At 64.6% G+C, this 13,321-nt stretch overlaps 1 protein-coding gene across 1 annotated transcript; it reads left to right on the plus strand.

Annotated features, from left to right (window-relative positions):
• Positions 1-152: 152 nt before the first annotated feature.
• CRTC2 (CREB regulated transcription coactivator 2) lies at positions 153-12,982 on the plus strand. The gene is made up of 14 exons (XM_075040836.1): positions 153-369; positions 4,302-4,403; positions 4,748-4,864; positions 5,092-5,153; positions 6,943-7,011; positions 8,571-8,674; positions 8,906-8,935; positions 9,179-9,258; positions 9,456-9,505; positions 9,668-9,912; positions 10,511-10,959; positions 11,442-11,738; positions 11,843-12,017; positions 12,125-12,982. Exons 1-14 carry the CDS (start codon positions 190-192, stop codon positions 12,331-12,333), a joined length of 2,169 nt encoding a protein of 722 aa, XP_074896937.1. The 5' UTR covers positions 153-189; the 3' UTR covers positions 12,334-12,982.
• Positions 12,983-13,321: the final 339 nt, after the last annotated feature.

Here is a 13,321-nt window from a genome sequence, read left to right on the forward strand (position 1 = left end):
GTGGGGGGAGGCCAGGCCGAGGACTCCATTTCCCGGCGGCCTCTGCGGGTGCGCCGCGGGGCCTGCTGGGAGTTGTAGTCCCCAGACCCCCGTGCCCCAGTGGCGGCCCTCGGCCCGCGGACTCCCCGTCCCAGCCTGCCCCGCGCGGCGGCGGCGGCGGCGGCGGCCGGAGCTGCCCGAGCAGGGAAGATGGCGGCGGCGGCGGGCGCGGGGGCCGGGGCCGGGGCTGGGCCCGGTGCGGGTTCCTCGGCCGGTGCCGGTGCTTCCAACCCGCGGAAGTTCAGCGAGAAGATCGCCCTGCAGAAGCAGCGGCAGGCGGAGGAGACGGCGGCCTTCGAGGAGGTGATGATGGAGATCTGCTCCACCCGGGTGAGCAGCGCCGCCGCGGCCTCCCCCCGCCGGATGCGCGACAGGCCCGGGGCAGGGGGGGGACGGGACCAGGGGCTGTAAGGGACCGAGAGCTGGGGTGGGGGTCGGGGCTGTGGGAGACCAGGGGGGTCGGGAGGGTCCGGGGAGAGATGGGGGCTGTGGGCTGTGAGGGGACCGGAGGCTGACTGAAGGCCTGGGGAGGTGGCGGGGGGGTAGAGGGGGCCGGGGGCTGTGGGGGTGCGAGAGCCTCGGGGTTCGGGGGTTGGAGGGGGCGTTCGGGGGTGCAAAAAGGAAGGGGAGTTCTCCTGCGGTAGCAGGGGGCCAGGGGCTTCGCTGGGGGTGCAGAGCGGGTGGGGGGTCAGGAGGCACAGAGGTAGTGGGGGGGCTTAGGTGGGTGCCCAAAGGGGCGGGGGGAGGGGTTTGGGGTGCAGAGGAGATGGGACTGAGTGGGGCATCACCCCGAGGCTTGGGGGTGGGTCTGCATTTGGGGTACTGAGGGGTGTGGAGGGGCCGGGTAGGGCCCCCCCCCCCAAGAAACGCTCCTTCTCCGGGTGCCTGCCTGCACCCCACTTCTCCTTCCTGTGAGTTTATTTTGATTTATTTTTTTGGCTGTGGGTTTCTCAGCAAGGGTTCGCACGTGGCTCGCTCCAGCCCGTGGCCAGTGTGCGTGGGTCCTGGTGCGCGCCGTGTGCCTCCTGTGCTTCCGAGCGCGCATCCTGGTGACCCGGTGGAAAAAGCGACTCACTGCCTGCGGCACCTGAGGGTTTGCCAGGACTCTCGCCAGCTCTTGCTGCGGGGGCGAGGAGGGGATCCCTGTGTCCACAGCTCTGGGATGGGTTCCTCCTGTGTCACAGCCCTGCGTCATCTCTGCTGGGTGATCCTCCACCAGCCCAGGCACTCGGGGCGTCTGTCCCTGAGCACCAGGGACCCTTAGGAAGGTTGGGTTGGTCCTTCCCGCCAATGCGGCCGGCTCCTGCGGGAAATGGTGGATGCTTCACCCCTGGAGATGCTTAAATTTAGCTTGGCCCGAGCCTGAGAAAATGCAGTGTTGGGAGTGCGGATGAGTGTGCCAGATCTGAGCCGGCAAAACCGCCCTGCTTGGCAGCTTCTGGGGAAGGGGAGTTGTTGTCTCCCATGGGCTGAGGACTTCTCAGAGGGACCTCGGTGGCAGGAGGGCTGCTCTGGGATGCCAGGGGGATGACAGCAGAGCGGGGAGGCCGGGAACGCCACGGCATGTTTCCAGGACCATGGTTTCCCGGGTAGGGGGAGCTGTCAAGAGGAGACGGTCGGCTCCCGTTTGCATTTTGTTCTGCGCTGGCCCTGAGGAGTCGGCGGGGATTGCACGGCTGTTTGCCAAGATCAGGGTTTGGCCAGATTTCAGCTCCCAGAGAGGCGGGTTGTGCCAACCCCGGTGATGGGGCTCTGCAGTGCCGCAGGTCGCTACACCAGCAGCTGCAGGGTCCAGCAGCCAGCGCCTTCCTTCCCGGCGCAGATACGAGATAGATGACTGAGGGGAGAGAAGTGCGGAGTTGAGGGAGCCAGAGACATGGAGAAGCTCTTCCAGGTGGCAGGGACCCGCTGACGGGGAGGCTCCTGTGTCACCCTGCACTTGGGGTCGGCGGGACTGGGAGAAGAGGGGAGCAAAATCCGTCAGACCTTTAAAAAAGAGGGTGTTTGGGTTGGAGAGCCCCGCTGGCACCCTGGGTCTGGTGAGGCAGTAGTGACCTGACATCCACAAAGCCGAGGCTATCACCAGGAGGGTGATGGGGACAGGGTCCCACTGACCCCAAGGGAGCGATGTGTGGCTCTTCCCACTGAGCCGACAGCAGCCCCATCCCCGGCAGGCAGGCAGGGCTCCTGAGTAGGGACATCTCTGCGGAGGTTTTGTCTCTTTCGCCAGGATGGCAGGCAGGAGCTGTGACCAGTGCATCGCCAGTGAGTTTGGGAGTGGACTGGAGCTTCCCGCGCCGTGTTTGCACAGTAAACAGCTGGTTAATGTGCAGCAAAGCTGGGGGGGAGAGGCAGCAGGACTGTCCTCCCTGCTAATCCCTGCCCTGGGACGCTTCCTCCAGGAGTTCGGGAGTTCATTACCTGTATGTGGGACTGGCAGCCCCGGAGAGGCACAGAGCAGCATGGCCTGGAACAGGAGCTGGTCCCAAGGAGGGTTCTGGCCCTGTGGGTCCTCTCCATTGTTGCCCACAGGGCTGCAGGCAAGGAGCTGGCAGCGGCCGTCACGTCGGCAGCTTGTGCCCCACACGGACATCTCCGTTTCATGGCTCCTGGCCGGGGGAGAGGCAGCTGAGGGGCTGCTGCCCAGCTCTGGGGTGCCCCGCTCCCGCTGCAGGGGTGTAGCGAGCCCCTCAAGCTTTGCTTTGTGTTTCCTGGAGTTTTTTCTGGCTGCTTGCAAGCTGCTGCCTGATTTCGGCCTCGTCTGGCTCTGCCGGCTCCCGCAGGGACCCTGGCTCAGAGAACAGAGCAGGATCCCAAGACCTTAAGCCCCAGTGCAACTCCTCGCACTAATCCTGCAGTTCCAGCGCAGCCAGCTGTTGACTAAATCTCCCTTTTTTTTGGTTGTTTTTCTTTTTTTTTTCCCTGGATCTGGATTTTGCTGGTCTTAAGCTTGGGAATTTGCTGTCGCAGGTTTCCCGGCTGCAGCCCATTTCCGAGCTGCTTTTTGTTCTTCATCTCTTCTTTCCCTGGGGTTTGTCCAGGACCGACAAGCACTGGTGCTGGCCGGTGTGTTGGGCTGCTCAGGGACCCCCTGGGTCCAAAGAGAAGGTGGTTTCATATATGCTTGGCCTTGGCTCCGTGGATTGGGATAGGAGAAACCCTCCTTTCCTGGTGGGATGCCAGAGAGGGGGGGAATAGGACATCCCCTTGTGCTGGAGGGGATGATGGGGGCCGTGCCCTTTCCCGGGATGCGGGCAGCAGAGCACTTTCCTGCTGCTGTTGGGATGAGGAAGTCTGTGCTGCTCATGGCGGGTCAAACCCCTGCCTGGGTCGGCTGTGGGCAGGCTCCTGCCTGCGGCGCTGGGGCAGGAGGGGGCTTTTGGGGCCAGCTCGGTTCTGATGCTGCCCCAGGACCCCAGCTCTCCTCTGCCATGGGGCTTTCCTCTGCCGAAGAGTGCGGGGGGGCGAGAGCCCAGACCCAGTTATCTCCCGCCTGCGGTTTGCCGTGACTCCTTCCCTTGGCCTTGAGCAGTGCTGGGAGCTGGCAGGCTGCTGTGTGGTGCCGAGCAGGCAGCCCTTCCTGCTCACCCTGCCAGAGTCCCAGACCCAGGCTGGGATCTCCCCCAGTTTTTGGGCTGCGGCACTGGCTGACTGTCTTTAGTGTGGATGAGGTGCCTGCTGGAAAACCCAGCACTCTGGATTAAAGTGGACGGGCTGACCCACTGAACTCCGGTGGCTGGGGAGCCCAGAGCCCTCTTGGGTGGGCACAGGGGCTTTGGCTGTTTGCAGGGGGAGCAGGGCTGGGCTCAGCCTCTGCTCTGGGGATGTGTGTGCTGCAGCCTGTGGGAGAGATGTGGTTTTCCCCGCTCTGGGCTGCTAAACCCAGCGGGGGCTCAGCATCCTTCCTGCACCAGAGCACCCATGGAGGGAGGAAAGTCCCTTGCAGGGCCTTCTCCGCACTCGGTGGCTTTGAAGCAGAGAGGTAGGGTGCACCTCGAGCCCTCCCGCCTCACTTCTGAGCAGTTCCTGAGGGCAGCTGGGTCAGATGTGCCTTGCTTGGGGGCTGCCTCCCCCCACGGGACCCTGGGGGGCTTGATACTGTCTGTGGGGCAAGCTTGGGGCTTGGCTGCAGGAGGCAGAGCATGGGGATGACCCATGGGGATGGGGATGTCTCGGGTGTGATGGGGCAATTCGGAGGAGCCCCAGCACCCTGGGGTGCCTGCTGGCCCCCCCTGACCTGCCTCCCCCCACCCCCGGCCCAGCTGCAGGCACAGAAGCTGAGGTTGGCGCACAGCCGGGGACCCTACTACAGCGGCTCCCTGCCCAACGTCAATCAGATCGGCAGTGGTGTCTCCGACTTCCAGGTGAGCAGCGCCTGCTCTGCTGGCTGGGGGCTGCCCTGGTGGGGGTCTGGGGGGGCTGCCCCCCATGGCACAGCGGCTGCTGCTCTCAGTGCCTTGGGGAGGGGGATCGGGATCTGTGTCAGGACTTAGGGTGGGTGTCAGGGAGGAGGGTGAAGAGCTGTGGCACGGGCTGCTGTTGGGGACAGATGTGGACGAGGGGATGTTCTCCTCTAATCCCTTTGCCTGGCCCCAGCTCTGTCCCCCCAATAGCGCTGCCAGCAATGGGGCAGTCGAGAGGGGCTGATCCCGAGACCCCTTCCCTCACAGACGGGTGGTGGGCTCACCCCGGTGTCTCCTCCCTGCAGGGCCCTTTGCACTCGCCGCTGGACTCCACGCGCAGCACCCGGCACCACGGCCTGGTGGAGCGAGTGCAGCGGGACCCACGCCGGATGATGTCCCCCCTTCGCCGATACGTCCGACAGATATCCTTTATCCCATTCCCTCCTGCCCCATCGGAGGGGCAGGCAGCCTTTTCTCCCACCACTGGGGTTCCTGCCCTGATCCCAGTGCCTCCTGGTGTTCATCTCTCTGGAATTAGTGAGCATTTGCGATGCGCGCTGCCCTGGCCTGTCTGCAGGGCTGTGTTAGGTGCCTGCACGCTGGCTGCTCAGCCCCTTGCTATCCGTCTGGCCCTTAACGTGCCTCTTACATCGACAGCTCTCCCTACGGACCGACGTACCTGTCGCCTCCACCCGAGCCCAGCTGGAGGAGGTAAAGACCCCACGTTTTCTTGGCTCCCAGCACTTGTTTTCCGGGGTGCCGGTTTCCAGCCCGCTGCCTCCCTGTGTCTGTGGGGTCGCTGGAGCCCAGGGCTCGCTCTGTGTTAAAGAGCACCCAGAGGTCTGGAAACAGGCAGGCTGGCCAGGAGCCCAGCGTGAGAGTCCCTTGCAATGGGCAGCCTTCCTGGGAGGATTTACACAGCTTCACTTACCAGTCTGTGGGGGAGAAACCAGACCTTGGGGGGGGGCACAGAGAGAAACACTGAGATGCTGGGAGTGGGGCTGGGAGGTCTCCCGCCTCTCTGATTTTGGGTCCTGCCCGCATTGTCCTGCAGAGGGGGGATTTTTGAGGAGGAACAATTTCATTGTGCCCAAAAGAGCCAGCTCTGGCGTGCAGGGTAGCCTCTATCTGCCGTGGCAGTGGGAAGAGGGATCGTGCCTGAGGTGAATCACCGGGTGGCTGAGTCCCTGTGTGCTCCGGCCCTTGGCCCCGTGGGCAGGCGAGGATGGGGCTGACTGGCCAAGCCTGAGCATGCCTTGAGCATCGGCTCCATCCCACGGAGGTCCTGGTGAGCTGTGGCTCCGCGCAGGAGCTGCTCGGGCTCAGCTCAGCCCTTTTAGAGGTCGCTCAGGGCTCCTGGGCTTTATTTTTGAGGCTGCCCTTGCTCTGAAGTGCTGTGCTCAGCAGACCTCTCCTTCCCTGGCCTGAGGACCATTCTCCCAGGGAGGCTTGCTGCTGATGCTCCTGCTGTGTTCGTGCCTCGGTGCCTGGTGCAGCTTGGCTGCCATGTTGGTGTGCTGGGAGCCTGAGGGGCTGTGTGTGCCCCTTCTCCCCAGCCTGGTGGTGACACCAGTGGTGGCAGGTGCCGGGTGGCAGACCTGGGTTGTGCCGTATGACGCTGGGGCTCTGCTGGAGGGTCATGTTGTGTCTTGCCCTTTGGCCCCGGCAATGAACCTTGGTGCCAGTCAGTCCAGAGTACGAGGGCCGAGACCTCGTCCCCCAGCACATCTTCCCCCATCTTGCCCTGTCCAAGCCCAGCCGTCTGGTGCCCTCTCTGCCATCCTCCCTGACCTCCTGGGGCAAAGCCTTGGCTTTTTTCCCTGAAAGAAGAGGTTGTGTCAAATCCTCCCTGTCGCTCACAGCGAGCACAGCTGCCCTCCCCGCAGGACCTTGGGCTCTGGGGAGCCATCCCCAGGAGCATCTCACTGCGAATCCTGCTGCAAATTCCTCACCCCAGGCTCAGAGAGGACTTTCATCCTTCTTCCAAACAGCTGCCTTCACTTGGCTTTTGCTCTGTGATGCTTCCCCAGGCGCTGCTGGAGGGGAGGGTGATCTCTGGCCTGTGGTCCCCCTGCCCTGGGGCGTAGAGACCCTCTGGCATTGCCCCAGAAACCCTTCAGCGTTTCCCTAGCATGCCTCAGCCGTCATGGCATTGACTCTTGGCCGCGGTCTGCATGGACCGGGCCGGCGGCTGTGTTTTTGGGTCCCCAAGGCCGAGCCGCCCATCGCTGTGGTGTCTGGGCTGTGGGCAGAGGGTTAAGGCAGGGAATAGGGTGAGGATGTCATGAATCAGCCCCGACTTGGTGCCAAGGGGTGTCCCCCGGTGCCAGTGGAGATACCCCAGCTTGTCCGCTCAAGGCAGCCTGCAGGCAGCAAGCTGTCTGCCTCTTCCTGCTGCCCTGAGCCTCCCCACTGCCAACCCTCCCTCCCATGGGGCAGTGCCGCCCTGCGCCCCGCTCCCTTGCCCCCTCAAGTAACCATGCTGTTTCTCCTTACAAAGGACCATGCCCTGGGGTAACTTTCCTATGGAGAAAGGACATTTGTTTAGGCTGCCGTCGGCTCTCAACAGGTGAATGATTTTTTGATTCCATCTTCTTTCTCTCCCTGTCTTGAAGCTGGGCTCCAGCCCTTCCCCGGGACCCCCAGGGTGGGCACGGTCCTGGTTGTAGCAACTCCAGACCCCCAGGAGAAGGGAAGGGGTCTCCACGCTGCCCTGGCTGCTGAATGGGAGGACCCCTGGGGTGGACATGGCCCCGGGGACCCCCAGGGTGGAGGTGGCTCTGCACACCCTGGGCTTGGTGCAGCCCTCGTGCCTCTGCAGGCTGCGTGGTCCCATAGCCACACTGAGCTCCTTGAGGAGCTGCTTTTGGGGGCACAGGGCTCCTGAATGCAGAGCAGGGTGTTTCCGAGGGCTGCCCTGGCTCAGTCCTGGATGCTGGGCTAAGGACCTGGCTCTGCCTGCTGCCATGGCTGCTTGGTTTCACCCTGGCACAGCACGAGGAGTGGGAGCCAGCGCAGCCCCGGGGGATCGGACCACCTCTCAGGAGCCCAGTGAGGTGACAGAGCAGTGGGTTCCCTGTGAGGTTTGAGCCTGCAGCCATGGGTGGCCTTGGGTACAGGGAGGAGCTGCCCCTGCCAGCCCTGGAGAACTGTGGCTTTGCCCCACAGGGGCCAGGGTGGCTTTAGGGTTGTCCCCTTCCCTGGGCTGGGACACAGTGGGGTCTCGGCAGGGCGAGCCAGGGCTCGGAGCAGGCACATTGCTGATGCCACTGGGATGCCCAGTGCGGGGGGGCTCGCGGCAGCTCCCACTCTGTCTCCCTTGGGCCGTGCGGGATGTGGTGCTGGCACCTTCCGGGGCTCGGTGCCAGCAGCGAGGCCCTGGTCGTGCGGCGGGCGGGTGCCCATCACTCCCCGCCTGGGCCCCGCACAGGAGGGGGCTGTGTCCCATGGGCGGCGGGGGGAGCTTCCTGCCTCCCAGCTGCGTCGCAGCTGAACAATATCCCCCTTGTGCGGTCCCAGGACGCGTCATTAGCTCGAGCAGCCTTTTCCCAGCCCCTCCCCGCGCTCATCTGCTTCAGACCAACTAATTGGGAACACAATGGGTGTAATATCCCTGGGTCCTCTGCCCCCAGCCCCTCCAGGGCCCCAAGGGGAAACAAAAGGTCCCTGAGGGAGCCCATCTTGCCCCGTGCCAGGACTGGCGAGGGCTCCTGGGCCTTTGCTGTGGTGGCAGAGCCATCCCTTGGAGGAGACAGGGCCAGAGCAAGCCCCAGCATGTCTTGAAGTGCCGGGCAAGGGACCCCACTAGAGCATCACTTGGGTTGGAGAGGGCAGGGCTGGCAGAACCCCTTGGCATTAGGCTCCAGGGCTTGCCCCGGGCACAGTGAGCATTAGACACAGAGGGCTTTGAAGGAGACGGTTGTTCCTCCAGCAAACCCCCCACACCCCGTGCTCTCCTTCCCTTCCTCCCCCTGCTCTTCCCCTTTTTTGCCTGCCACCCTGCCCCAATCTTGCCCACCATCCCAGGGCTGACCATGGGGGGCTGTCACAGTAGCAGGCTGTAAATGGGGTGGGGGGCGAGGGCAGAGCCCAGGCCCAACTGACAATCACCTTTCCTTTTCCAATTAGAACAAATTCCGACTCAGCGCTTCACACGAGTGTGATGAACCCCAACCCCCAGGACGCGTACCTGGGCCCCTCGCAGGGTGCCGCACCGCCCAGCCGCCGGAGTGGTGAGTGTCCCCTCCACACCCCACTTTCCCCAGTAGCACCCCACCGCTTCCCACCTCCACCCAGCTGCCTCGGGACCCCCAGGCCCCTTTTGCCCCTCGAGGACTCTGGGGGGGACTGCATGGAGCCCTGTCCCTCCACAGCAGGGTCATACAGGAGCCCCCCACCTTGCTCCGCGGTGCTGGCCAATGTCCCCCGTGTGCTGCTGCTAACGGTTGTCTGCTCTCTTGCAGGTTTTCTGGACGGGGATGCGGACAGTAAAGGTGAGCACCTGCCCACACCCACCAGCGTGGCACCGAGCCCAGCACGGACCCCTGTTCCTGTCCCCTCCTTGCAGTCTGCAAAGTCAGGGCAGCGGGTGGGATGCGGGGGGTCAGTGGCTAGGGACCCCTCTGTGGTGAGTGGGTCTGTAATGCCCCACTCATGACCAGTCGGTGCCCCTGGGGTGGATGTGGGTGGGCTGTGCCGCTCTCCCCGCACTGACCCTCTGCTCCCCCCCTTGCCAGTGTTTCTTTTCCAAGTGCCTCCCATTGAAGAGAGCTTCGACGATAACAAGCATTCGCTGAAGCCCTGGGACACCAAGAAGGTGGGTGCAGAGGAAGGACCGTGAGGAAGTCACCCCTCCGTTCCCCTGCCCAAGCTGCCTGCTTCCTGCCCATGGGGCATTGCGAAATCAGGGTGGCTCTGCCTCCTTCCGGCCCTCAAACCGTGGCTGGCCCAGGGTTGGGGGAGCACACATTCAGCATCCTGGCCTCACTTCACTCCTCCTCTTTGATTTTGTAGCTCTCGTCGTCCTCGGCCCGTCCACGCTCCTGTGAAGTCCCTGGGATCCAGTAAGTCCTGGGCTGTGTTGGGGAGCATGGCTGGGCAGCCCGAGCCCACAGGCAGCTGTGGAAAAGGGGCTGGAGCTGAGGGGGGGGCCGGGCTGCTGGGGGGGGGATGCTGGAGAAGGCAGCGGTGTTCCCACACTGAGTGTGTCTTTCTCTTTCCCCCAGCATATTTCCATCCCCAGATCAGCCTGCCAATGTCCCCCTCATCCCCTCAGCCCTCAACACGGGTGGCTCCCTTCCCGACCTCACCAACCTGCACTTCCCCTCCCCGCTGCCCACGCCCCTCGACCCGGACGAGACCGCCTACCCCAGCCTGAGTGGGGGCAACAGCACCAGCAACCTGGCCAACACCATGACGCATCTGGGCATCAGCGGCAGCATGGGACTGGGGACGGGCTACGACTCGCCAGGTGAGGGCTGACCCCATCCCGCTGCTGCCAGCAGGCAGGGGGACGCCGGGGCTGATGTCCCGGGGTGGTTGGACCAGCCACCAAGATGCACGTGGCCAGCATGGGGAGCCGAGAGAGAGGCCCCTGTGGCAGGGAGCTGCCTGCGGCGAGTGTTCGGTGGGGCTGGGGGAGATGGGGAAACCCCCAGCTGGCATCCCGGAGCTGGCTGTGGCAGAGATTGGCCTCTCCAGGTGATCCCGGCCTGGGATGGAGGCACCGCAGCCTGGGAGCGGGGTGGGGAGAGCTGCAGGGTCTGACAGCATCAGGGGGTCCTGCAGGGGTATGGGGTGGTGGTCCCGGTGGGGAGCCCACCGCCCATCCCACTCCTGCCCTGGTGCCTTCCGCTTGCCAAGCCGGAGCATCCTGTGCTGCCGCCAGTCCCGTTCCCGGGGTGTGTGTGTTTCTGTCTCTGTCTCCATCGTTTTGGTCGCCTCCGTCACCTTCCATCCCACCCAGGGCAGACGGGGAGCCCCAGCCTGGCCCAGCCCGGGGAGGAGAACCTGGGGCGTGGGGCGATTCCGTGGGTAACGGTGGTGTCTCTTCTTTTTTGTCCCCACAGGACTTACCTCACCTATGCAGAGCTCCCTGAGTAACCCGTCCCTGCAGTCCTCGCTTAGCAATCCCAACCTCCAGGCCTCCCTGCGAAGCCCCTCGCTCCAGTCCTCCCTCAGCAACCCCTCGCTCCAATCCTCCCAAAGCAGTTCCTCCATCCCTTCCTCGCTCTCCAACCAGTCCCTGCCCTCCTCCCTCTCCTCCTCGCTCAGCAATCCCTCCCTTCCCACGTCCCCCCGCAGCCAGCCCATGCAGTCTTCCCCCAGCAACCCCAGCTTGCCCTCCGGCTTGAGCGGCTCTTCCTACACCCCCATGGTGCAGGCGTCCATAAACACCTCGCCCCGCCGACGGGTCCCGCTCAGCCCCCTCACCCTCCCAATGGGTGGCGACTCCAGAAGGCAGCACCCCAAACAGTTCTCACCAACAATGTCACCCACATTGTCCTCCATCACCCAGGTATGCATGGTCCCATCGCCCCCACCGGTGCCTGCGCCGTGCGCTCGCCTCCGTCTCCTCCTCCCTCAACTCTCTTGTCTCGTTTCCATCCTCATCTCAGTCATGTGCCAGGGAAGCCCCTTGCCCCCCACCCCGGCCCAGCCCGTGGACCCCTCCCCGCTGGGAGGGAGCTCCTTGGGGACGGGACAGGGAGGAGGGGGATGCAGCACGTCCCAGCTGGGGCTCCCCCACCCCGGCTTCCCACTCTGGAGTGGGGAGCCCAGGCGGTGGTGGGTGCTGGGTGCCAGGTTTTGGCACCGGTGGGGCTGAAATTTGGGGTCTCCCGGATCGCCGTGGTCTCCCCAACCCGCTGCTGGTGCTGGGGGATGCACCAGGGGTTGGCGGAGATGGGGGCACCGGGGCACCCCGCAGAGGGGCCGTATCCTGGTGGGCACTGGCATGGGTGCAGGCTGACACCCCCCCCACCTCCGCTCTATCCGCAGGGGGTACCCCTGGACACCAGCAAGCTGCCGGCCGATCAGCGGCTCCCGCCATACTCCTACAGCCAGTCCGGCCTGCTCCTGCAGTCCCAGCCGAGCCAGAAGGCCCTGCACCAGCCCGTGCAGTCCCCCCCGCAGCCGGCACTGCCCCCCGCCCCGCCGGCACGGCCCACAGTGCCTCCGGTGCCGCCGAGCGGGGCCACGCAGCGTCCGTATGCCCCCCAGTACCAGCCTAACGCCTCCCTGCAGCAGCAGCAGCAGCAGCTGGGACAGCCCCTGAGCGACTTTGGCCTGGGCAGCGTGAGTGCTCCCGGGACGGGGAACGGTGGGGGGACAGTGGGTTGGGGGGACACAGACACGGCACAGCAGGGATATTCGTCCCTGTAACCTACCTCTCCCTGCAGTTCGAGCAGTTCGGGATGGGGGAAAGCCCTGCCAGCAATAGCAGCAGCTTTCCTGAGGAGCTGGGGACCCTGAGCTACCCCCCAACCGAGGGCGCCTACGACCCCCACGTCCTCAACCGGCAAAACCTGAGTAACTGCAGCCGCCACGGCCCCATCCCCAACATCATCCTCACAGGTGGGTGGGTGGGGGGCACCCCAGCCCCCCTTCCCCGGGGAGCAGGACATCACAGGGGGAATGCTGAATGCTGTTTCCACCCCCTGCCCCTTTCCCCCTTCCCATAGGGGATTCTCCCCCCGGCATCTCCAAAGAGATTGCGACGGCGTTGGCTGGCGTCCCCGGCTTTGAGGTGGATGCGACGGCGTTGGGTCTGGAGGAGGATCTGAAAATCGAACCCCTCACCCTGGATGGACTGAACATGCTGAGCGACCCTTACGCCCTGCTCACCGACCCGGCCGTGGAGGATTCCTTCCGCACTGACCGCCTCCAGTGAGGGGCTGGGGGCTCTGCCAGCAACTCCCCTGCCTCTGCCCCCTCCCCCCCGCCCTGCACCCCTCCCCAGTTTCTCTCCTCCCCTCTCCCCCTTTTCACTTTTTCTTCCGGTAAAACGGTGGGGCCATCGCTGGCTCCCTCCCCAGAGAATGGGGCCAGGGGACGCCGGAGCTGGTGGGAAGGGGGTGGGGGGGGATGTGAGCCAGGCGCTCTCTGCCCCCCCCCCCCCCCAAACCCCGGCGGGGAGAGGGCTCCCATCCCCCAGGGAGGCAGCTGTACATAACCCCATAGGTAGAGACCCCTGGGGGGGTGGGTGTGTAGGGGGGCTGCTTCTGTTTTTATTTTATTTTTTTCTGGCTAATCATCATGTTTAAGGAGAAATCCTGCTCCCCCCCTCAGCTGCGCCCCGTATGTACCCCCAGCCCCCCCCCACTTTACCCAGCCGCCGGGGACCCCACGGGACGTGTAGAAAGCACTTGTAACTTTGCCCCTGCAACCCCCCCCCCGACCCCCGGGGGAGCGCGGGGGCCCTGTCCGCGGGCGGGGGGACCTGGGGCCCCAGGACCCGCGTTCCCCCCCATGCCCGGGAGGGAACCAGAGTGATTTATTATTATTATTATTTTTTAAAATATATTATATGTTAATTAAATGCCCCCTGTGATGGCGTGTGGCTAATTTCATGGGGGGGGGGGGTGTGCTCTGTGATGGCGTGTGGCTGATTTCATGGGGGGGTGTGTGCTCTGTGATGGCGTGTGGCTGATTTCATGGGGGAGGCACGCATGCCCACACCTCGGTGTGGTTGGGGGGGACCCCCAGGCCTCCCCGGGGGGGGTTGGGGGGGCACAGTGGGGGTTCAGCTGCTCCAGCTCTCCCTGCCCTGCCAGACCCTTAGGTCTGGGGTCCCTTACTGGGGGGGGCAATGGGGTTCCTGGGGGTGCTGGGGGCAGATGACACGGTGGCCATAGGGAGCTTGGGGGTTTCCCTGAAGT

This window comes from Buteo buteo, chromosome 11, assembly GCF_964188355.1.
Source record: "Buteo buteo chromosome 11, bButBut1.hap1.1, whole genome shotgun sequence".
In the NCBI taxonomy this organism is placed as follows: domain Eukaryota; kingdom Metazoa; phylum Chordata; class Aves; order Accipitriformes; family Accipitridae; genus Buteo; species Buteo buteo.

Coding starts and splice junctions, on each gene's coding strand:
- CRTC2 (XM_075040836.1), top strand. CDS start 190: ATGGCGGCGGCGGCGGGCGCGGGGGCCGGGGCCGGGGCTGGGCCCGGT. Junction 4,865..5,091: donor TTCGCCGATACGTCCGACAG/ATATCCTTTATC, acceptor CGTGCCTCTTAC/ATCGACAGCTCTCCCTACGG. Junction 8,936..9,178: donor CGGGGATGCGGACAGTAAAG/GTGAGCACCTGC, acceptor CCCCCTTGCCAG/TGTTTCTTTTCCAAGTGCCT.